Raw genomic sequence first — 24316 nt, 5'->3', positions numbered from 1 at the left:
CCCAGAAGAGAGCACAGAATCCAGAGTAACTGGAGACATGTCAGGCTCAGGTCACAAGATGAACGTGGGAATCACAGGGCAAGACTCCCTGGGCTGCCTTCTCCTGGGAGAAGAGGTGTTGAGTCACTATTGGCAGAAGGGACAGGAACTGGCAGGCTAGGGACAGGCTCCATCCACACGGCACCTGGAGAATGCTGAGGCCTCTTGCTAGTAGGTCCTTCAAACTGTCTTGAGCCCAGCTCCTCTGCTGCTGCCCATTTCGAGCCCCCCGCCCACCCCCCACCCCCGCCACAGGGCCCGGGAGGAGCAGTGTTTGTGTCAAAGGCTCAGACAGGAGTGTAGCAGGGGACCTTGATCTGAAGGATCCCCCTAGAGGACTGTGGCCATGGCTCCTCTGCCACCTGTGAGCCCTTTGTGAAGGGCAGGTGAGGACAGGGCCTCACTCACATGCGGAAGCTAGCCTTAGGCCCCAGAACTTCCCGGCCAGAGTCCACATTACAGGGCAGAGGTGGGCGCACTCTCTGCTTAGGGCTTCTGCTGAAAACGGGTCTCGGAGCCTCTGCTCATCCCATGGGGACAAACTCCGAGATGCCAAGACTTTTGGAATCCAGTGCTGGGTGAACTTATGGGGCCTGTACAAATGTGAACATCCCCCACTCCCAGGCAGCCTGAGGCCCAGGATGGTGTGATAGGAATGCAGGCCTGTGCCAGATGGGGCATGTGCCTGGCACGGCGACTTGGGTGTGAGAGGGGGGTGTTTATGTGTGGGGAAAAGGAAAATAAAGAAATGGCATGCAGGCTAGTGGCTTTTTCCATGTGCAGCGGACAGTCCCCAAGTCTTTGCTATTGACACACTACTTTGTTTCAACCACGTCTTAGTAACAAGAACCTGTATTAACCGGCCAGTTCATGTGGCCTGGAGAGAGCAGAGCAGTCTGGCTGAGCTCCCCTGGGAGGTGGGGAGCTGGAGGGCAGGCAGTCCCCTCCTCAGGGGTTGGGCCGGACCAGTGCTCCTGGCAGTGCTGAGACAGAACTGGCTTCCGGCTCTAGCCTCCGCCCTGGATTCATTCACTAGCATCTGGGCTCAGAGCTGTACTTCAGGCTCACACAGTGCGTCATCTGTCAAAAAGAATCGATGTGGGATCTGCAGGGGTAAAAGAAGTGGCAGGAGAGGTTAAGCAGAGGTCTTACCCACTTTCCCAATGTCCCAGCATCGCCCAACACATGTGGTTCCACAGGCCTACCATCTCCCACCAGCACCCCTTACCTTGAAGGGTTGACTTATCCCCACTACAGAGTTCAGATTGTTGCTATAGTAACAGAGGAGAAACTGATCCTCAGTGTCAGGGATGTCACTGATGTTGATATATACCTGGGACAACAGGAATGGGGTCAGCTCTAGGACTCTGGGCCCTGCCCCATGGTGGAGTGGTAAGTTACCCTACACCCCTTCCTTCCGGAAGACAAGAATGTTTAGGCAAGCCTGCATGCTGGAGATGTACCTGGTTTGGGCTGTCAGCACAGGAGACCTGGTTGTCGCCGACCCAGACATAGGACACGTAGTCCTTAATGTGGCGCATCCCCACCTGTGGTTGAAGAGGGTGTGAGAGCTAGACAAAGCCCCGAGGAGAGGCTGGTCTGCATGCCGGGGCTGGCCACTACACGAAGTCTCCCCTTTCCTGGCAGGCCCTAAGTGGGTAAGGGTCCCTGGAGTGAACAAGGGTAAGCTATTTGGTTGTGTCTGGCCAGCTTCTGTGAGACCCAGTGATGGGCAAACCAGGGGGTGATGATGCCCTGCCTTGCCTGCCACCTCACCTTGTAGAGTCCGATCCAGTCCCAGGAGCTGCTGAGGAACTCTGGGGTGGAGGTGTAGCTGACCAACATGTCGTTCTCCATGGTCCAGAGGGACTCGGGCATCATAGTGATGAGCGGCACAGACATCTGCGGGTTCAGCTGGACACAGGGGTGGGCGGTGGGCTGAAACCCTTAAGGCAGCTGCTCCTTACTGTGTTCTTGTAGCATGGTGGGGGCAACGGGGACACTCAGAGAAGTGGGCATGGGACTTCTCTAGGCTACTCTAGCTGACCCTAGGTAGCCAGGAAGTGCCACCGGCTCGTCAGGGAGAGCTTGCCCTGCCAGGGGAATGGGGTCCAGAACCAGGTAGGTAGATTGCACGGAGCACAGAGCTGAGGGTGTGTGTGGATGGGGGAAGAGGGACTTGCTTTAAGAAAAGAGGTCTGTGGTGCACGCCTTTAATCCCAGCACTCGGGAGGCAGAGGCAGGTGGATCGCTGTGAGTTTGAGGCCAGCCTGGACTACGTAGTCCAGGACAGCCAAAGCTACACAGAGAACCCTGTCTCGGGGGGAAGGTGGGAAGAAAAGAAAAAGAAAAAGAAAAGGAAAAAAGAAAAGAGGTCTGGGGGCTGGAGAGATGGCTTAGAGGGTAAGAGCACCATCTGCTTTTCCAAAGGTCCTGAGTTCACTTCCCAGCAACCACATGGTGGCTCACAACCATCTATAAAGAGATCCTGTGCCTTCTTATGGTGGACAGGCACACATGTGGGCAGAATACTGTATAAATAATAAATAAATTTTAAAAAGAAAAGAAAAGAGTTCTGGGCTGGGCATGGTGATGTATGCCTTTAATCTCAGCTGTGAGTTCAAGGCCAGCCTCGCCTGGTCTACAAAGCAAGTCTAGAACAGCCAAGGCTAACACAGAGAAGTCCTGTCTCAAAAAAAAAAAAGAGTCTGGAGCTGGAGAGATGGCTCAGTGGTTAAGAACACTGTCTGCTCTTCCAGACGTCCTGAGTTCAATTCCCAGCAACCATATGGTGGCTCACATCCATCTATAATGAGATCTGATGCGGGCAGGCACACAAAACTATATACATAATAAACAAATCTTTTTTTAAAAAAAAGTGTTTGCTTTGGCAACACATATATGAAAATTGGAATGTTACAGAAGATTATCATGGCCCCCGTGCGAGGATGACATGCAAATTTGAGAAGTGTTCTATTTAAAAAACAAAAACAAAAACAAAAAACAAAGAGGTCTGACAGCTACTCTCTTCTGAGGTTTCTGTCTGTGGGGAAATGCTGTGGTAAGAACCGCTGTAAAAATGTGGAAGGGTCAGCACTGAAGCTGCGGGGAGCAGACAGCTTAATGTGGCCAGCACTGTGCAGTTATCAGGCGGCAAGCTGTAAGGGAGGGAGAGAGCACCCTCTGCAACTCTATCTAGATACAATTAGGACAAATAAAAGGAAGTTCTACTTCCCACAGTAGGCAATAAGCCTGATGGAACTCATTAACCTCCAGGGAGAATACCGAGAGGAAACCGAAGCCTATTCACAGGCGCCTCAACACCTCTTGACAGCGAGAGCCATCAACAGCTCCTCAGAATCCCTGGGACACCTGACCCGGGAGGAAAGGCAGTCATGTCCCCCTACCGGTGTCCCCTGGAGACTGCCTGACAGCACAAGCCAGCTGGAGCAGGGTTGGTGGTGTGGCCCGCACAGCTATCCCTCCCTCTGCCCAGTTTTGGGAAGCCCAGAGGTTCACCTCCAAGTTGAAGGTGCCAGTGACAGGCTTATGGTCACTGATGCTGTACGTCATGTGGCTGATGTAGCTCTTCAGGGTCAGGGCGAAGTAAGAGGTCGGCAGACTGGAGACCAAGGGGCTGACCTGGGCCTGCCGCTTCAGCCTCCACAGGATGCGGTCAGTCCACGCAGGCTTGCGTTTTTTCTCACTTAGGGTAGAGAAAAGAATGCGAGGGGAAAGAGTTGGCAGGAGAGCAGGACTGGGCCTGCACGTGTCTGCTTCAGGGTCGAGCACTAGTCAAAGGCTTCTGGGCCAGGACTGTGGAAGCACAGCAGCTGGGAGGGTAACCAGTGGGATGAGCAGGATCAATCAGACCCCTGCCTAAGCCCACGTGTTTATGAATTAAGCTGTGACTTAGGAACATTGCATTCAAGGCACCCCACTCTCAAAAAAAGAACAAAGAAAAAAGAAAAGAAAAGAAAGGAAGAAAGAAAGAAAGAAAAGGAACCTATGTTGGGTTTTGAAGTTGTGGAGATTTGGGGAATGCTTACCACAGGCCTGTGGTTAGTATGGTCACCACTCACCCTTTACAGTAGGGAGATTGAGTCTTAGGAAAGGGGGTGATTTCCCCAAAGCCACAGAGCTACTAAGTGGTGCAGTCAGGACTCAAGGCCAAGCAAGCACCACGACCACAGAGCACGTGCTCTGAACCACTAGGCTAGCCCCCTCAGGCTCCAGCCTCCTCATCTGCAAAGTGACACGGGAACAGTTGTCACCTCACAGGGCTGCTAAGATGACCAGATGAGCTGAACTGCCTCTAGCCCTGGAAGAGGCTGAAATCAGCTCTCTGTAGAGCGCAGTCTGGTTACACGGGGCTGCTGTGTAGGTGAGGGTGGCTTCTGCTGCTGCCTCCATCAGTGCACAGGTGTGTGCGACCACGCCCAAGCTGCGCATGCCAACGGTCTACCTTAGGGCTTCTGTAAGTGCTGGGCAGGCACGCTATCAGCTGAGCTACAGCCCCACTCCCACTGTGATTCTGTGGTCTCAACAGTCACCAGAAAGTGCTTCTCATATAAGCACGAGGCCTCAAGTAGAATCCTTGTAAAATTCAAAACCGTGTTAAGTCAGGTCCCACAGCATGTGCCTGTCGGCCCAGTGTGAAGGGAGCAGGCAGCCACCCCAGGGGAGGCTAGATTACTGGCCAATCATGTAACTGAATGGGTGAGCTCTAGGTCAGTAAGTGACCCTACTTTGAAAAATGAGGTAGGAGCCAGGTGTGTTGGTGCACGTCTCTTAATCCCAGCACTGAGGCAGTAGAGGCAGATGGATCTCTGTGAGTGCAAGGCCAGCCTGGTCTACAGAGTAAGTTCTAAGACAGCCAGCGCTATATAGAGAGACCTATCCCCACTCCATACCCCCCCCCCCGAAAAGAAAGAAAAAACAACAAACAAACAAAGAAAAGGCCGGGGAGTAAAGGTGTTTGTCACCAAGCCTGACAAGCTAAGTTCAACACCCAGAACCCTCATGGTAGAAGCAAAAGCAAGAACCAACCCTCAGAAGCTGGTCTTAGGTCTCTACACGCACGCCATAGCAAGGGTACCTCCCCCCCCCCCACACACACTAAAAATGTAAAAATGTGGTTTTTGGCTTTTTAAGACAAGGTTTCTCTGTACCTGCGCTCAGCCATGTGGTGTCTTGTTTGTTGTTCTTTTTTTTTTAATTTAAAAGGTTTTTTTTGTTTTTGTTTTTGTTTTGTTTTTCAAGACAGGGTTTCTCTGTGTAGTTTTGGCTGTCCTGGACTTGCTTTGTAGACCAGGCACCTGCCTCTGCTTCCCGAGTGCTGGGATTAAAGGCGTGTGCCACCACGCCTGGTTAACTTTCTTGGCTGTCCTGGACTCACTTTGTAGACCAGGCTGGCCTCGAACTCAGAGATCTGCCAGCATGTGCTGGGATTAAAGGCGTGCTCCACCATGCCTGGCCTTAATATAAACATTTTTTACAGCTGGGCTGGGAGGCAGAGGCAGGCAGATATCTCTGTGAGTTTGAGGCCAGCCTGGTCTACAAAGCAAGTCCAGGACAGCCAAGGCTGCACAGAGAAACCCTGTCTCGAAAAACAAACAAACACCCCTAGACACTGGCATTCTGGCCTGCACACACACCCCTACCCATTCGTGCACTCTCTCCTGAAAGAGTCAGACGTGGTGGCTCGTGTCTGTAATCCCAGCTCTCAGGTGGCTAAGGCAGGAGGGGGGACCAGATGCTGAGGTCAACCTGGGCTATGCAGAGTTCCAAGACAGTGCTGACTACAGAGTGAGCTCTGGTCTCAAGGAGGGAGCAGGCCACTGGTGAGATGGCTCAGCAGGAAAGAGTACTGGCTGCTCTTTCAGAGGACCTGGGTTCAATCCCCAGCATCCATGGGTGTTAACAACCAACCCCAGAAGATATGATGCCCTCTTTTGATGTCTGTGACTAATACCAGGCATGCGTGGTATACAGATACAGGCAGGCAAAACATATATACAATAAAAAATGAATAAATAATTTTTTGTGCTCTATCTGCATGTATATCTGCATGCCTAAAGGGAACATCAGATCCCAGTATAGATGGTTGTGAGCCACTATGTGGGTGCTGGGAATCAAACTCAGGACCTCTAAAGAGCAGACACTGCTCTTAACCACTAAGCTATCTCTCTAGCCCCCGAACAAATTAAAAAATTTAAAAGGTGTAGAATCATAGAGGAAGACATTGACGCTGGCCTCTGGCCTCCACAGAGACATGCACATGCAACGAACAAATATACTCACATACACAAAACCCAAACAAACAAAAAAGTAAACAACAACAAAAGCCAGCCCCAGCCCCTGCAAAATGCTTTCCAGTTGGGCAGTGGTGGTGTACACCTTTAATCCCAGCACTTGGGGAGGCAGAAGCAAAGGCAGGTGAATCTCTGTGAGTTCAAGGTCAGCTTCCTCTACAGGGCTAGTTCTTGGACAGCCAGGGCTACACAGTGAAACTCTGTCTCAAAAAGCAGACAACAACAAAACCCAACAACAAAAACAGCCAACAAAGAATGCCTCTGGTCTTAATGTGCAGTCTCCCATGTCCCAATCACTTTGAAAGTCTCTGCCTCCTGCTTCATCAGTCCTAATGCACTGAGTACTCCCAATGCACTGCTGTCATCTAAACAGCAGCACAGCTGTCAGCAAACGAGGGTGATAGCATGGTAAACTGAGAGGCTGGAACCAGAGGCCAGCTGGAGGAAGGTTCTTGTCTGGTAGTTCGGAGCTATGCCTTGAGGCAAGTGACTTCACCTTGCTACATCTCAGTTTCTTGAACTTTAAGATGGTGTGATAAGAGCACTTACTTCAGAGACGCTGAGGCATCAAGGAGTGGCCAAGAAGTGGAAACTCTGGCTCAACTGCTTTCTGCTTGCTAGCTCCTAAGGTTTCCAGATGCTCTTTCTCTGGAGTTTCTTGTTATTTGTTCAGAGACAGGGTCTTACTATGTACCCCCTGCTCAGCATGGAACTCACTATGTGAGCCAAGATGGCCTCCAACTTAGAGATCCACCTGCCTCCGTCTCCCCAGTGTTGGCGTTACTGGAAAACCACCTGTCTTGGTGGTCATCATCAACATGAGGTGGTGAGAGCCACACAGATACACTCCTTCAAAGCACAGCTTCTCCCCAACTCTCTGAGATGGCTAAGAACGCAGACCTCCTGTCGTGATAGTGTCCTCACACCTGAACCAACATCTATCTCTTTGCTCCTCCCCTCTTCCTATCTTTAGCATCTGCACTGTTCATCTTTTTCAGTAAGGCTTCATATGTCATGTGGGTAGGATTAAAAAGCAGGGTCAACAGGGCAGATGTGGTGCACACCTTTAATCTTAGCAGAGGCAGGCTGGCTTCCATATCAAGTTCCTGGCCAGCAGGAGCCATACAACGAGACCTTATCTCAAAACAAAAATAAAAACCAACCAACGAAACCAAAGAGCATCAAGGAAATTCTTTCTGTAGCTCGGGATGGAACCTAGGGCATGTGGGAGGTAATTATCGCTAAGCTATAACCCCAGTTCCCTGAGCTTGGTTGACAAGACAGGGGGAAAAAAGGCAAATTAAATATGTTCAAATATTATTGTACCTATTCAAGTTCTACATGTTGCATAATTTAAAAGTAGATCCTTAGTGTGCTATGCACTGTGACACTTCCTTTTTTTCCCCCCCAAGACAGGGTTTCTCCATGTAGCCTAAGCTTTCTTGGACTCACTTTCTGGGCCAGGCTGGCCTTGAACTCACAGAAACCCGCCTGCCTCTGCCTCCTGAGTGCTCAGATTTCAGACGTGTGCCACCACGCCTGGCTGTGACACTTGTCTTATTGGCTGCTCCAATCTTTCCGATGAGTCTGTCATTCATATTTTAGAGACGATTTATTCATCTTTGTTTTATGTGCATGGGTGCTGGCTGCAGGCATGTTTGTGTTCCACAGGCATGCAGTGCCCAAAGAGGCCAGATGTGTCAGAACCGCTGGAACAGGAGTTACGGGCAGCAGTGAGTTGCCATGTGGGTGGCATCAGGAACCTGGGTCCTCTGCAAGTGTAACAAGTGCTATGATCCTCTGAGCCATCTCTCCAGCCCCATGATCCTGCCTTACAAGTCACATTTCTCCCCCTAAAGCTGAGATAGTCTATCTGGCCTGGTGGAGGCAGGGTCCCTCTTACCTCTAATGATTTGAGTGTGACTGTTTCTCAAAGAAATGAACTTTCCCGTTCAGAAAACTAAAGCCACAAAACTCTGCAAGATTCTCTAGATTCTAAGCAAAACAAAACAAAACAAAACTCTCTGTGCTCAGTTCCTGCAAACACAAGCACTTTTCACTTCAGCTCCCTATGGACAGCTTTTAAGTGCCTCACTGACCTCTGGAGCATGGTTAACTGGTCATGCACTTCATGTGTCCGTGACACACGTCTTGACTAGCTGTGATCATATCCTCTGCTCAGTGCCCACACTGTAGCCACATGGGTACTGTAATGGCACCTGCTGCAATCCCTGACTCTACCAGGATTTCCTGCCCTGCCCTCAGCCCCTCCGCCCTCCCCTGTAATGGAGCCGACCTCGGTTCTCATTACATCTTGGCTCAGGGACGCTGCCTGGCTGATGAAAGCTGCATTCTATGCTCTGGACACAAATCATCCAGAGTCACTTTGTATCGCTAGACAGACACATAAATCACCCACAGTCACCTAGGACAGCTACACAGGCCAGGGTCTTGTCTCCTCAGGGTGCTACTCATCAGGGCTGCTGGAGGACCGGAGAGCCCGTCCTTCCTCTATCCGCCAGCACACGCTTAGGAATGACGGCAGAATACTTGCCTAGTACATGTGGGGCTCTACAGTCAACACCACTGCAACAATAAACAGATAAACAAACCAACCTCCTCACTTGACAAGTATAATTGACCCCTCTCTCCTGTCTCCGGCTGCCAGCTTCCTTGGTACTTCTTTGAGTTCTGGAAATGTACTAGCTAACTCCTGACCAAGCTCACCGCGATGGTTTGACTCCTGTTGCCGTTGGTGGGCCCCTTTGCTGGTCTAGGTTGAATGCTTTTCTCAGGCCCCCAGATCAAACACAGGCTGGGCTGAGCATAAATGAGACCCACGTTCTGCTCTGGTATCAAAAGGACAGCAGTGGCTCATGGCAGGTTTCTTCTGCTTTGCAGTTAGCTATCAGTCTTTTTATTTTTTATTTTTATTTTTTGGTTTTTCGAAACAGGGTTTCTCTATGTAATAGCTTTGGCTGTCCTGGACTGGCTTTGTAGACCAGGCTGGCCTCGAACTCACAGCGATCTGCCTGCCTCTGCATCTCGAATGCTGGGATTAAAAGCGTGCGCCACCATACCTGGCCCAGAGTTAGGTATCAAACCGAGTGCCTTACACAGACGGCTTCTACCAAAGAACTACATCTCCTGCACTTAATTTTAAATAAATGATTTCATAATATATGCAGTTAATTTTCTTTTTAAAAATGACTTATTTATTCTTATTTTATGTACATTGGTTTTGTGTGAAGGTGTCAGCTCCTCAGGAACTAAAATTACAGACAGTGGTGAGCTGCCATGTGGGTGCTGGGAGTTGAACCCTGGTCACTCTGGAAGAGCATCCAGTACTCTTAACCACTGAGCCACCTCTCCAGCCCCTGCACTTTGGTTTTTGAGACAGGTAGTAAGAAACTTTGTGATTCAGGAAGACTCTGAACCCAAGTCTGCCTGACTGCAGAGCTGCGAGTTTTCAGTGGTGCTTGGAGCCCAAACACAGAGGGATGTCTGGACAGGAACAGTGGACTTCATTATTGAGATACTCCTGTGTAGTGCAGAGGTAGCTGTTGGTTCCTGTGGTGTATGTTGCTGAGCCCCCCCTAGAGAGCAAGCAGGTGTGCCCGGATTGCCTGTACATGCTATGCAATCCCAGGGCCTGGGAGATGCCTCAACTGGTGAAGCCATAAGGACATGAGGTTAGATTCTCAACACCCGTTTTAAAGTATATGCCTGTAACCACAGGGATTGGGTGGGGGAGACAGTGGAATCCTTGGACCTCATTGATCATCGAGACTACAGCCAGACAAATAGTGACTGCTAAATAGTGACTGCTGCCAGATTCAATGAAAAACCTTGCAAAAAAAAAAAAAAAAAAAAGGAAAGCCTGCAATGGCGGCACACACCTTTCATCCCAGCACTCACGAAGCAGAGGCAGAGCAGGCACTCTGAGTTTGAGGCCCGCCTGGTCTACAGAATGAATTCCAGGACAGCCAGACTACAGAAAGTCCATGTCTTGAAAACAAAAACAGCAGCTGGGCGTGGTGGCGCACGCCTTTAATCCCAGCACTCGGGAGGCAGAGGCAGGCAGATCTCTGTGAGTTCGAGGCCAGCCTGGTCTACAAAGTGAGTCCAGGACAGCCAGGACTGTTACACAAAGAAACCCTGTCTCAAAAAAAAAAAAAAGCAAAACAGTATGGAGAACAATGAAAAAGAGATACTGACACCAACTTCTGTCCTCTGCACACATGTGCACACTCACACAAATACCTATATACACCCCACACACATACACCCAAAAAACACAAGTAAAATATAATCCTGGCTGCTTGAGGGGCAGAACCCTGAGGGCCATGCCTTCTAGGACTCTCCATGCAGCCCTTGGCCTTCCTGGAACTCACTCTGCAGGTCAGGTTGGTCTCCAGCTCAGATCTGCCCGCCCCGCCTCCTGAATGTTGGGAGTAAAGGTGTGCGCCACACCACACAGCTAGCCTTCCTTTTCAGTAAGAAGTCAGCAATAGCACTGTGTGCCCAAGGGGTGCATGTGGTAAAGGAAGCGATGGAAGCCGTCTGCACAATGCCTGGCACAGGGAAAGAGCTCCATGCCAAGCACAGCAAGCCAGTATATAGCAACACGCACCTGCATCCTCCCTAGGCTTTTTGTTTTTGTTTGTTTGTTTGTTTGTTTGTTTGGTCTTGATGCCAGCCTCTTTTGCTCTTGCTGGGAAGATTGGTAGCTATGAATTATTTGGGGTGTGTCTCCTGGCAAGCGTTATATCACAGCACCACAGACTTAGCTATATTCTTAGTTGAAGTACTGTAGATGAAAAAGCACTACCATAGCCGGGCGTGGTGGCGCACGCTTTTAACCCCAGCACTCAGGAGGCAGAGGCAAGCGGATCGCTGTGAGTTCGAGGCCAGCCTGGACTGTCCAGGACAGTCAAGGCTACACAGAGAAACCTTGTCTCGAAAAACCAAAAAAAAAAAAAAAAAAAAAAAAAAAAAGCACTACCCAGGCCAGAGAACAGGCCCAAGTCTAGCTCACCCATCAGCTAAGCCACCTGAGGGCTTGTACTTACTACCTATGAGCCTAGCTACCCTGTCAGACCCTGCCAACTCCAGCCCTGCTCCCAGCTGCTTGCAAGGACTCCCAGTCTGCTGGTAGTTTCTCTGCTATGTCCCAGGAGGAATTGCACCTTCCTAGTTAAGGATTGAACCCAGGGCCTGCAGGTGCTAGCCAACTGCTCGACCAAGTTACAGCTGCAGTTCACTTGGAGGTCTGGCCTCCGAGGCCCCAGGCAGCTCTTGAGGCCTTCCAGATTCCACACTGCTGCTCAAGTTCAATGGACGGCTGTAGAGGCCAGCACTTCCCTCCCGAGGCCAGCACTTCCCTCCGCGGCAGTCACACCAGCCAGCTTGTCCTCTTACCCTGCACTGTTGCCAGGCTGCCCTGTCTCCAGAGGGCATTGCCTCTTCTTGTGCAGACTGCCCTAGCCATAACCCTATCCCCGTCCTGCTCCACAGTCCTCAAACGGCGCACCCTTTTTCCCTTTCCTTGATAAGGACATTTAGGCTCTGTCAAACCATTTCCATGCATGAAGCTCATAGCTACCCTAGCTTGCTGTGGAGATACCTACTTCCCTTTTTACTCCTAAGGGTCTGGCCCACCCTGCTGATGCTCCCCCCATTCCCCCACACACACACTAATAATTAGTGTCTTAAACTTCTGGGAAGCTGTTGCCAGAGCACCTCCTCTGTTTTGTTCTCTGGGAACTTCATATTTTCCTTTCTTTCCTTTGGGAAATTGATTGTTTTGTTTTTCTAAGACAGGGCCTCAGCCAGGGGTGGTGGTGTGCCCCTGTAATCCCAGCACTCAGGGAGGCAGAGGCAGGTGGATCTCTGTGAGTTCCAGGCCAGCTTGGTCTACAAAGTAAGTTCAGGACAGCTAAGGTTACACAGAGAAACCCTGTCTTGGGGGTAAAAAAAAGACAGGGCCTCATGTAGCCCTGGATGGCTTTGAACTTGCTGTGTAGCTAAGGGTGGCCTTGCCTGCAGCTCCCAAGTGCAAGGATTACAACTATGCAAAACCACGTCTGGTTTTACACTCTTTTTCATCTCCTCACATAGTATTTGACTCACGCAGAGTTTGGGGCAGGGGAACTTAACGTGAGTAGCTATCTTAAGTAACTTTTCTGCACTCCTGTATGAGACTAGAAGGCCCTGGGAAGTAGAAGAAAGTTCCCAGAATGCTATTGTGCTCCCCTCCTAGGTCAGGGCTGCCTCCGCCCTCTCCTATACACTGTGTTCCCCTCCTAGGTCAGGGCTGCCTCCGCCCTCTCCTATACACTGTGCTACCCTCCTGGGTCAGGGCTGCCTCCTCCCTCTCCTATACACTGTGCTCCCCTCCTAGGTCAGGGCTGCCTCCGCCCTCTCCTATACACTGTGCTCCCCTCCTAGGTCAGGGCTGCCTCCGCCCTCTCCTATACACTGTGCTCCCCTCCTAGGTCAGGGCTGCCTCCGCCCTCTCCTATACACTGTGCTCCCCTCCTAGGTCAGGGCTGCCTCCGCCCTCTCCTATACACTGTGCTCCCCTCCTAGGTCAGGGCTGCCTCCGCCCTCTCCTATACACTGTGCTCCCCTCCTAGGTCAGGGCTGCCTCCGCCCTCTCCTATACACTGTGCTCCCCTCCTAGGTCAGGGCTGCCTCCGCCCTCTCCTATACACTGTGCTCCCCTCCTAGGTCAGGGCTGCCTCCGCCCTCTCCTATACACTGTGCTCCCCTCCTAGGTCAGGGCTGCCTCCGCCCTCTCCTATACACTGTGCTCCCCTCCTAGGTCAGGGCTGCCTCCGCCCTCTCCTATACACTGTGCTCCCCTCCTAGGTCAGGGCTGCCTCCGCCCTCTCCTATACACTGTGCTCCCCTCCTAGGTCAGGGCTGCCTCCGCCCTCTCCTATACACTGTGCTCCCCTCCTAGGTCAGGGCTGCCTCCGCCCTCTCCTATACACTGTGCTCCCCTCCTAGGTCAGGGCTGCCTCCTCCCTCTCCTATACACTGTGCTCCCCTCCTAGGTCAGGGCTGCCTCCGCCCTCTCCTATACACTGTGCTCCCCTCCTAGGTCAGGGCTGCCTCCGTCCTCTCCTATACAGTGTCCTTCAGTTCCCTTCTTCCCTACACTCCTGCTAATACCAACTTCCTGCCCACTCTCAGACCAGTCTGGGAAGTCTTCACAGGCAGACCCCGAGAAAGGGCGGGGATCCCGCTCCTGAGAGGTAATGGCGGGATCTAGTCCTGCCTCCCTGATCTCCACCCTGCTCCGAGGGCTGCCAGAGCCTCCTGGGTACTGGTTTCCTCCTCACCTGGTGTCATAGTTGTTGGAGTGCTTATCAAACTTGTAGGTGGGCGGGAAGAGCAGCGGGCCTTCCTGGAACTCCCGGAGCAGTGGGTCATGTCTTTTGGCAATGCAGAGCTGTAGATAAAGACACAGTCCCCATCCCTCACAGTCCTGACTCAAGATGTCAGCACCACCCTCTTTTTGCCGCCACTTCAACAGTCCCCATAGTGCCTGACAATGTGACTTCACAGGAGCAGGGGAAGCCACTGCTGCCATTTTCTCTTTCTAGCCTTCTCTGTGGAGAGCAGACTTTGAGTTCCAACTGTCTGGGGATCACTAGGAGGACACAGAAAAACTAAGGCCCCAGAGGGGTGGCATATTCTCCTCCAAGAGGTAAGCAGGCTTGGGATAAGAGAGGCGGCAGCAGGGGTACAAATAGGCTCAAGCATGTGATGAGGCTTGGGCTGGCCAAAGCTCACACAGACCGCCTCTCCCTGTCTCAGTCTCTGGAGCAGCTGGGATTACAGGTGTGAGCAGCTGAGATTACAGGTGTGAGCAGCTGAGACTACAGGTGGAGCAGCTGAGATTACAGGTGTGAGCAGCTGAGACTACAGGTGGAGCAGCTGGGCCCAGCCTGGCTCCCTGTGCTTGAGCATGCCAATGGTTTCTTAGGTGACGCTCAGCCCTGACAGTATGGCTGCCCCACCTCCACATGCAAAACCTGGCTAGACCCCTGCTCCCACCATGGAGAAAGGAGAGCAGAGCCCAGACCACCTGAGCTCTGCTGCTCTCTGAGCATTTCACAGACAGCCACAATAGGCTCAGCTCACGCACACACCCCAGATCCTCTACTCAACACACACACACACACACACACACACACACACACACACACACACACACACGCACACCCCAGACCCTCTGTTCACTTCATACACAGAGAGAGACACACACACCCCAGACCCTCTGTTCACTACACACACACACACACAGACACCCCCCCAAATCGTCTGTTCACTTCACACACACATACACCCCAGACCCTCTGCTTACTACACACACACACACACACACCAGACCTCTGTTCACTTCACACATACACACACACACACACACACACACACACACACACACACGCGCGCGTGCACACACACCAGATCCTCTGTTCACTGCACACACAAACACAGACAGACAGACAGACACACACAGCCCAGACCCCCTGCTCACTACACACACACACACACACACACACACACACCCCAGACCCTCTGCTCACTTGATACCTGATCCTTCTCCCACAGCTCGCGGTAGCACTGCCTTGTTACACAGTCCTGAACAAAGAGCAACCCAAAGTCCTCAATTCGAAAGTTCATGTCTCCAAACCACAGAATGAGGCTTCAGGAAAAAAAGGAGGGCAGCCTGAGGGTTGTGATGAGGTCAGTGAAGAGGCATAGGCCTGCTGAGCCCAAGGGCTGCTGGGGAGGAAAAAGCTGAGGGGGCAAGTGAGAAGCTAGATTCTAGGCAGGAGCAAATGAAGGCCAGGACATGCATGGGTCCACCAGGACAGTCCTTGGCACGGATGCTATTATTTAAGGTAAAGGCCTTTCCCAGATGAGCACATGGCAAATACAGGGCAGGCTCTAGGCCTCTGCTCCTCCGCTCGCCAGCAGGACAAGCTGAGAAACAGCTTCCTGGTAAACTCAGGAACCACAAAGGGCTTGACCTGGGATGTTTACAAGTGTCCAGGGTTTCTAGGAAGGACAGAGAGGCCAGAGGAAGGTAGACATCGGGCAGGCAAAGCTGGGTAGTCCAGCAGATGGGATGTCAGGAAGGGTGCTGGGGAGTGGACTCAGCAGTCAGTGCTAGCCTAGGCTGGTGAGGGGAGGGCAGGGGTGACAGTCTGCAGCTTCAGGCTCACTCATGGTCCAGGATGTTGGGGATATCATATCCCTCAAAAGTCTGACTCTCCAGGATTCTGTCAAAGTGCTCCAGGCGCTGGTCATTGTTGGACATATGGGGAGGCAGGTGGCAGTTGACGATGCTCACATAGTAGCCATAAAGCTTCAGGCAGACGTTGACTCCCCCTTTGTTCCCCTGGTAGCAAAGGGGGGAAGAAGCATGGGGGAGACTGGATCGTACGCACACCCCCGTTTTCCCATCCTGGGTCTGAAGGGAGGCCCTTCAATCTTACCTCCCCCAAGACCTCAGCCATAAACACACAGCTTCCCAGCTAATTCTTCCATGCACAAAACTCAACACCCCAATCTAGGATCTCAGGAATACCCAGGCCCTGCTGGGGTGGCAGGGGGTGGGGTGGGGGTGGGAGGGATAGGCAGGGCCCCAGGCTATGCAGAATACGCAGATTTAGCTCATTTCACCGTTTTGCTTAGCTTCAAAGCATCCAGCCCTTGTCAGCTCAAGTCTCCGACGAGAGCTCAGTCCTTACCCAGTACCCGTAGAGGCCAGTAGGAGTGCATTTTGTAGAGATGGTCTGGATGTAGGGCAAATGCTGATACTTGGCAAAGACCAGTAAGAGAAGCCCCTGCATACGGACTTGGGAGATCTGCATCAGAGGGCAAAGGTCACTCATTAACCTGCAAAGGCCAATTGCATCCCTGCTAAGTGCAACCACTTTCAAGAGTCTAGAACCACAAGCCAAGCCCTGACCAAGAGGCTATGGAGCCCAGTGTGAGTCTGAATTTCACTCTTTTGCTCTCTTTCTCAGCTGCAAACAGTGCACTCTGGGAGCTTCAGCTTCTGTTTGTTTATGGTCCCGGGATGTAGGGAAGGGAAGAGGCTTCCAGGGTAGCACTCCCCTTCCAGACCAGCTTATGCACACTTAGGTGCTCTTCCTCCTCCTCCACCTCCTCCTCCTCCTCCTCCTCCTCCTCCTCCTCCTCCTCCGCTCACTCTCACTGGCCTAAGAGATCTCTTCTCATGGCCTAAGCAAGAATAAGACTATGCCACACATACTGTGAAGATATTCATTTTTGGCTCAGTGGTATTTGAGTGTATGTATCCCTGGCTTTTTATGTGGGTACTGGGATCTGAACCCCTAGAGAGACTATCCCAACAAGTGCTCTAACCCCTGAGCAATCTTTCCACCCCACTGCCCTTTTGTTTTTGTTTGTTTGTTTGTTTTGGTTTTTCAAGACAGGGTCTCTCTGTGTAGCCTTGGCTGTCCTGGACTCGCATTGTAGACCAGGCTGGCCTCGAACTCACAGCGATCCGCCTGCCTCTGCCTCCCGAGTGCTGGGATTAAACATGTGCGCCATCACTACCCGGCTATTGCCCTTTTTGATACAGGGTCTTGCTAGTATACTGGGAGACCTTGAGCTGGCAATGCTCCAGCTTTAGCCTCTGAGTGCTGGGATCACAGGTGCGTGCCTCCACACTCACTTTGGCTTAGGGACTCTTAAACATTAGCAAGAACAAGAGAGAAGCTTCTAGGATGCTATTCTGAATCTTGAGTTGTCTGATGGCAACTCAAGTACAGAAATTTATTGTCTTAGGGCTGGAGAGATGGCTTAGCAGTTAAGAGCACTGGCTGCTCTTCCAGAGGATCAGGGTTCAATTCCCAGCACCCATATGTCGCTCACAACTGTCTATAACTCCAGTTCCAGGAGATCCAGCACCCTCACACAGACATATATGGAAGCAAAACACCAATGCACATGAAATAAAAACAAATTTTAAACATTCACTGACTCTACACTTAATGCACTCATCCACTTCTCTTTTTTTTTTTCTCACCCCAATGCCGAAGACCAATTTCAGAGCCCTGTGCATGCTGGGTAAGCATTTGAATACTTTTCTGTACATGTTATAGTCCACTGAAACAGTACCATGAAAATGGTGGTGTGGTGGTGGTGGGGTGTGTGTGTGTGTGTGTGTGTGTGTGTGTGTAATATATAACTAGAAAGTTAGGCATGATGGCATATGCCTATAACCCTAGCACTCATAGAAGCGGATCAGGAGCTTAAGGCCAGTCTGGGAAACAGGAGACATTAATTGTTTTGCAGACTCTGTGGTTGCATGTCCATGGAGGCAACGTACAGGGGATGGACGCGAGTGCTGCGGACACAGGCTCCAGGGCTGGGGGAGCAGCTGACGTTCATGGAAAGGCTTAAGCGTTCCCCCAGCGGTCAGGGATCACTAGCCCTGGCTTGCTGAAATTCCGGGAGGCAGGGGAACTAGAAAGACTATTTTGGGAGTGCCCACTATTGGTGGCTGCAGAGGTGGGGTGGGAAAAGGCCATCCCTAGCGACCCTCTCTCTCTCTCTCTCTCTCTCTCTTGGGGTTGGACTGTCCACCACTCCAGTAGCTGTTTCCGGAGCATGAGGTGCAAAGGCCAAGGAGGAAATCTCCGGGTGGGGAACTCGGCTGAGGCCTTCCAGGAATTATGAAACTTGATCCCACAGCCCAGGAGCAGCTCCAGCACAGTGGAAAAGTCAAAGTGGGGGGAACTCCAGACTCAGTACTGAACAAAGGAGAAAGTGGAGCCTGAGCCCTCTGACATTGCCACAGATGTATATACTAACCTACTCTTGCTACCCTAAGTGAGCATCTTTTTTCCTATAACAGGAATTGAGCCTATGGCCTAGCATACGGGCTCTGAGCTACAGTCTTTATTTTTCCCACTCACAACTACCTATGATAACAGAAATCCGGCTGGTCTATATTATGAGGGACCAGAAACCAAGAACCTAAAACGACTCAGGAGTGGAGTTACAGGTAACTGGCACTAACAGAGCAGGTTGGGGCCACTGGGCTTCAGCACAAAGGCCAGTTGACTTGGTGAGAGAGTGGCAGGAAGTTGGGGACGAGACAAAGGAGTAAGGACAGGACCTGTGAGACTGGGAAGGCAGGTGGGATTCTGAGGAAAAGCCAGAGATTTCCAGGGAAAGTTCCAGTGGGATGAAACTAAGGAGGAGGAGCCCAAGGGACTGGCAGGGGCTGACTAGACACTGGGGCAGCAACGAGGGTCCCCTGAGTTCTTACATTACAGCTGGTAATCCTCACAAGGAACTGGCTGTAAGCAGGGTCCTCTCCCGTCCATCTTGGGAGAATGGGAGGCGTCTGTTTTGCCTGCCGAGACCTTAGGCTAGCTCTCAACTGTCGGAGGCCACATGAGTGGAATGGGCTGTGTCCCTGCCACAGGCTGAGCGAATTTCCTTGGCTCAGTTCCAGTCTACTAATCCTTTGCCAATTAGTCCAGGCACAGGAGGCGTGAGGCCTTGGGGAGGAGTGAGTACTGGAGAGGGGCCTCTTCCCTCCATGAGGGAGCAGCTCCACACTCCCCAGCAGAGGCTTCTCGTGTGTCTCGTGGGAGCTGAGGGCTCTGTGGCTGCGCTGCCTGGCTTCAGGGCAGCTAAGCTTCTGTTTCTCCTCCCCAGGGGAACCACACAGCTCGGGACAGACTAGGGAACAGAGTCAATACTGAAGAATTTAAAAAAAAAAACTGATCTAGAAAGGGAAACAGAGAATTCTAGTATTTCCGAGAAGCTGTCAACTAGCTCCTTGGATTGGGAGTTTGCTCATTCACTGTGGGTGCAAGGCGGAATCAAACCGAGTGGCCTACAGCATTCCTGTCATTCTCCTATGGGTTAAAGAGTCCCCAGAGGGCTGAGATGGTAAAATAACCCACACCAAGCGCTTATTTACACTGCTTAACACCAAGTGAGCACTCCGTAAACTGCAGCAAGTACTACACTCAGGAGATCTCTTGCCGGGCAGTGAGCAGAGACCAGAGGGTGGGGCAGGGGTAGGCGCTGAGCTCTAACAAGCCCTGTTGCATGTCCACTAGGAAGTCTCTCAAGTGATAAACATCTAGGCATGAAATAACCCCTAGAGTTAGGTCATAGCTCAGACCCAGGTACCCTGGGACGGCACAAGGCAGGCAGGAGTTCCAGGGGGCCAAGTGCAGTATGAGGTGTAAACCTTTCAATAAGTGGGAAAGAACGCGAAATGCTGAGTGGAAGAAAAAGGGACATTATCAGACAAGTAGAGTCACTGCGGCTGACACACACCCCTCCATTTGGCCCCTGAGTTTTTAACTTACCTTGACAAAGTTCAGAGGGGAGAGCATATCCATGAAGGAACTGCTCCATGGGTCTTCAAATGCAGCATCAGAAAGAAGGCTTATGATTCCAGAATTCATTTCCTGCAAACTGACCATGCCTAGTCAGAGGCTCCTGCTTCTCCCACAGGCATCACAGACTGTCTGTCGGACCCGGGTTCTGAGGACCAAGAGTTCTCCCTGCCCTGGCTGTGTGGCTGTTTGCCTCCATCCAACCCATGACCACTGCTGACCCCGGATAAGAACCCTGACACTGGACCCAGTGAGGACGAAAGCTCCTCACCTTCAGACTCTGGCGTGAGGGAGGACGGTTACACCCGTCCTCTGCAGGGAGAGAGGGTGGGGGCCTCCACACACCTACCCAATGATATAGAGGTCCAGGTCCAGCTCTTGGTTGTTCACTTGGAGGAGGTCACTGAGGTCCACAGTGGGGGCTTCCGAGGCCACATTCCACGTCACAACATGTATGCTGTGGAAATGGTAAGGACAGTCACAGAAAATGCAGGCTAAGGGGGCTGGAGAGGTGGCTCAGAGGCTAAGGGCACTGGCTGCTCTTCCAGAGGTCCTGAGTTTGATTCCCAGCAACTACATGGTGGCTCACAGCCACCTATAATGAGATCTGGTGCCCTCTTCTGATGTGCAGGTTTACATGCAGGCAGAACACCGTACACAAAATAATAAGTACATAAATCTTAAAAAAAAAAATGGAGGCTAGGATTTTTTCCAGATAATGGGCAGGGACTTAGGTCTGTTAAATGGCTTCCACTACAGTATTCATGGGAAATATGTCTGCATGTTTGTTTGTTTAGTGCTTTCGAGACAGCGTTTCACTATGAAGCCCTGGGTTGCCTCAAACTCCTTATGTAGATCAGACTTGCCTGGGATTCACAGAGAGCAGCCTTCTTCCCACTCCTAAATTATGGGACTAAAATTATATAGCATGCGCCCAGCTTGCTTCTGCATCTCGTGGTAGTAAAAGAGGGAATGGAGCAATGGAGTATAAAGCGTTTCCCGTCCCTGTTACCCCTTGAACTGGCTCCTCCACGCAGGTTTCCAGCTGCCTGTACCTGGTGGCACCTGACACAGAGCTGCCAAAGGGAACTAAAAAACAGCTGGCCAGGGAAAAGAACGAAGGAAGAATCGGCTAGACAGGAATTTGTCAACCATCAGCCCCTCTAGCTATCTGCGTCTCATCGATCTCTACGGTCAGCCTGCCGGGTTCTGCTCCCATACCTCAGCCTATGCTTCCCAAGAGCACCGAGCAGCTAGAGGTTGAGTCTACCTGACCACGTGCCTCAGAGCTACAAGAACAGACATTTCAGAGAGAACCCAGTTAATGGCATATTCCCTCCCTCGCTCCTGCCTTGCAGATCCCTGGGGCACAGCAGATTCTGTCACAGCCTTCATGGAACCTAAATACAAGTTTCCAAGTAACTGGCTTCTTAGTCTCTACGTCAGGAGTACACTCTCTATTGGGAGAAGCCATCGAGTGGAAATTAACATTCCCACCTCAGCTCCCCACAAGTCCCAGAGTAGCAGGAGAAATAATTACACAGCAGCTCTCGAAGGCCATGACATCCCATCAGAAGTTCAGAATATCAGAGATGGATTGAGCCCTTAAGTGAGCATGTTGCTATAGCAACACTCCAAGAATCTCAGCCTGTAGAGAGATGGAGCCTGTGAGTTCCAGGAACACTGAGGCACCAAAGCACAGGACCCTGAGGGTATGAGATTTGGTACCCTCTGGCCTGCAGGCATACACGAAGGCTGTATACATAATAATAAATAAATAAATCTAAAACAAAACAAAACAAAAAACAAACCAGCTCTTCTCCACCAGATCCTGTTCTTAGAGGCACATGTTCTAAGAAGCATGCCTTGTAAAACACACACACACACACACACAATTTTTCTTGGCTAGCTTAAAACAATTTCCTGCCTCTTCCTATGAATATAAACAAAATAATACAAAAACCACCTTCTCGGGTCCTCTGACAGCCTGTTACTTTGCTGTTTACGGTCTCCCCCTGCTGTCCAGCAGAGGATTAAGGCAGGTAACCCTTTTACTCAATGGTTCCTTGTATTCCCAGGCACTTAACTGTAAGTGGATAAAGAATAAAACTTGGGATTTCTCATCCCAGTTCTCAGTTCTGATGATTAGCAGCAAATCCATGCACCGTGATTTACACCCAATTGCGTGATTAGCGGTGTTCCTCGTGATTAAAGAGCAGGCATGAGACCAGTCTTCGCTTCGCTAAAGGATTTTTTTTTTAAACCTAAATCTGATTTCGGATTTTTAGAGATCATAACCGGATCAAGAAGACCCCATGATGTACTGCTGATGGAAAATAGGAACAAAGCTTGTACTCTGCAGCTGAAAGGGCGACCGTCGCTCCTTAGCCAACTCAACCCAACCCGAGCGTTGGGGAGCGTCTGCAGTGACCACCTCGGCAGCCCGAGTTTAGAGCGGGCATCAGATCTAACACAGCCCATTCAACACTGGCCCGGCAGAATTTGGGCGTCCTAACTAGGACAGCCTTGTAGGCCCGTCCTCTTGATTGAGATTTGGTACCCAGACTAGACTGAAGATAGCTAACGGCTAGGAACCGACCGGCCTACACCGGCGTCCTCACCTGAGTACACAGCCCTTCCGTGCGCTGGGCCGCCGTGGGCTCTCTGACGACATCATTCCCACGCGGGACCTCGGTAGGCTCCTGTCTCCGCGCTCCAGCTAGTGAGGGCCGGAGCAGCAGCCCTGGCTCGCCGGGCTCAGCGGCACTGCTCCCTCCGGATTGTTTTCCTTCCGGATTCTCAGCGCACTTCGGCTTCCGTAGGAGGTGGATCTTGAGCGCCCAGGGCTGTAGGGGTGCGGTTGGGGAAACAGAGGCGGGACTGTCGAGCACAGCGAAACGCCCAGAGGCGGGGCGGAGGCCGGCTCGGAGACGCGGAGAGGCGTGTTCGAGGTGTCACCCACCGCTCGACGCCACAGCGCCCTCACCGACCTGCGAGTGGGCGGCGGCGCGGCCGCCAGAGCCCCGCATTCCCAGCCTGCCTTGCGTGAGGGCGCGGGCAGGAGGGGCGCTGCGGGCGGAAGTCGTCGTGGTGCGTAGACTTTTGGCTCACGTCTGTCTTCCCTGCCGCCTACCCAGGGTGCGGATGCTCAATGTAGTCCGTTCTGCCGCTGGCCTCGCCCCGCACTACAAGTGATTTCTTTTTTTCAAGACAGGGTTTCTCTGTGTAGCCTTGGCTGCCCTGGACTCGCTTTGTAGACCACGCTGGCTTCGAACTCACAGCGATCCTCCTGCTTCTACCTGTGCTGGCATTAAAGGAGTGCGCCACCGCGCCCTGTTTACAAGTGATTTTTGATGAAGGAACATCCTCATAGTGGTCACAGAGCACTTACATTCTTTCAAGTGACTTGCTGGCCGTCCTTGGGTTCCCGCCCCTCCCCCCAAGACAATCTTGCTATTATGTCCTGGAATAGGCAGCTCAGAGCGGAGACTGCCTGAGAGCACCACCACGCCCAGCTCGAAACTAGTTTTGCTGAATACAAAGCACGTTTTAGGACTCCAGAGATTGGACAAGTAGCTATCAGTGAATGAAAAATGCGGCGTGGCTCCCATTTGGTGTGTATGTGGCTGAGCATGATGATTTATTTTGCCAGACACTTCGACTTATTTCCTCTTTATTTCTGATTCTTAATTGCTTAGGGTGGAGGGATAGTGCATGGGATTGTTATTAGAGTTACAACTTTCCCAAGGAAAACTCAGTTTTATTAAAAAGCGTCATGAAATTCACACACTAGAAAGCCAAGGTGAAAATTCCTACTTTTTACACCTGTAGTAACAGCCACAAGGACCCACAAACATCCTGCTACTTTAAATATAAATTCTGCCCGCCCCCCCCCCCCCCCCGTGGCACAGGACTTTAATCCCAGCACTCCAGAGGCAGAGGCATGCGAATCTCTGTGAGTTCGAGGCCGGGCCTGGTCTACAGAGTAAGTCCAAGACAACCAGGGCTACACAGAGAAACCTTGTCTTGAAACAAACAAAAGCCAAAAACAACCACCAACACCGCCCCCCCCCCCAAACACAATAGGTATGTTCTGGAACTAGGTGTAGTAGCGTATGCCCATAATTCCAAGAAGCTGAGACAGGATGATTACTCCAAATTTCAGTCCAGTTTAGGCTACCTGAGAGTGGTCCAGGGCATCAGGACAATGATGTGATCCAGTCTCAAAATTGAGAGGGAGGGGGACAACCTCTGCTACCAAATTTAACAACCTGAGTTTTACCTTGGATGGAAGGACAGAATCACTCCAAGCTGTCCTGACTTCCACACAGAGCCATAAACACAGTAATGAAGCTGAAAGGGCTCAGAGGTTAAGAGCACTGAACTGAGGACCTGGGTGTGGTTCCCACCACCCCCACGGTGGCTCCTAACAACGTAACTCCAGCTACAAGGGATCGGAGCCCTTTCTGGAGCTCTCCTTAAAATGGAAATTAAGAAACAAAACTCAATTGCCGTCGTCTGTTCCTACTGTATGTACCTTTAGACCAG

At 51.5% G+C, this 24316-nt stretch overlaps 1 protein-coding gene across 2 annotated transcripts; it reads right to left on the bottom strand.

Moving 5' to 3' along the window:
* Positions 1–873: 873 nt before the first annotated feature.
* Positions 874–22787, bottom strand: INPP5K (inositol polyphosphate-5-phosphatase K). Of its 2 annotated transcripts, none has more exons than XM_084802816.1 (12): positions 22390–22787; positions 20118–20225; positions 19739–19847; positions 16124–16240; positions 15596–15771; positions 14961–15072; positions 13703–13812; positions 3559–3745; positions 1816–1953; positions 1503–1586; positions 1268–1372; positions 874–1144 (listed from the first exon to the last, which is right to left on the bottom strand). In XM_084802816.1, the coding sequence occupies exons 1-12, from the start codon at positions 22443–22445 to the stop codon at positions 1085–1087; spliced, it is 1362 nt and encodes a 453-aa protein (XP_084658942.1). In that variant the 5' UTR covers positions 22446–22787; the 3' UTR covers positions 874–1084. The 2 variants fall into 2 exon arrangements, with proteins under 2 accessions (XP_084658942.1, XP_084658941.1); XM_084802815.1 differs by lacking the exon at positions 22390–22787 and adding an exon at positions 21266–21287.
* Positions 22788–24316: the final 1529 nt, after the last annotated feature.

This window comes from Acomys minous (assembly GCF_964271855.1).
Source record: "Acomys minous genome assembly, chromosome: 12".
Lineage (NCBI taxonomy): Eukaryota > Metazoa > Chordata > Mammalia > Rodentia > Muridae > Acomys > Acomys minous.
This window is presented reverse-complemented; position numbering and strand designations above follow the sequence as displayed.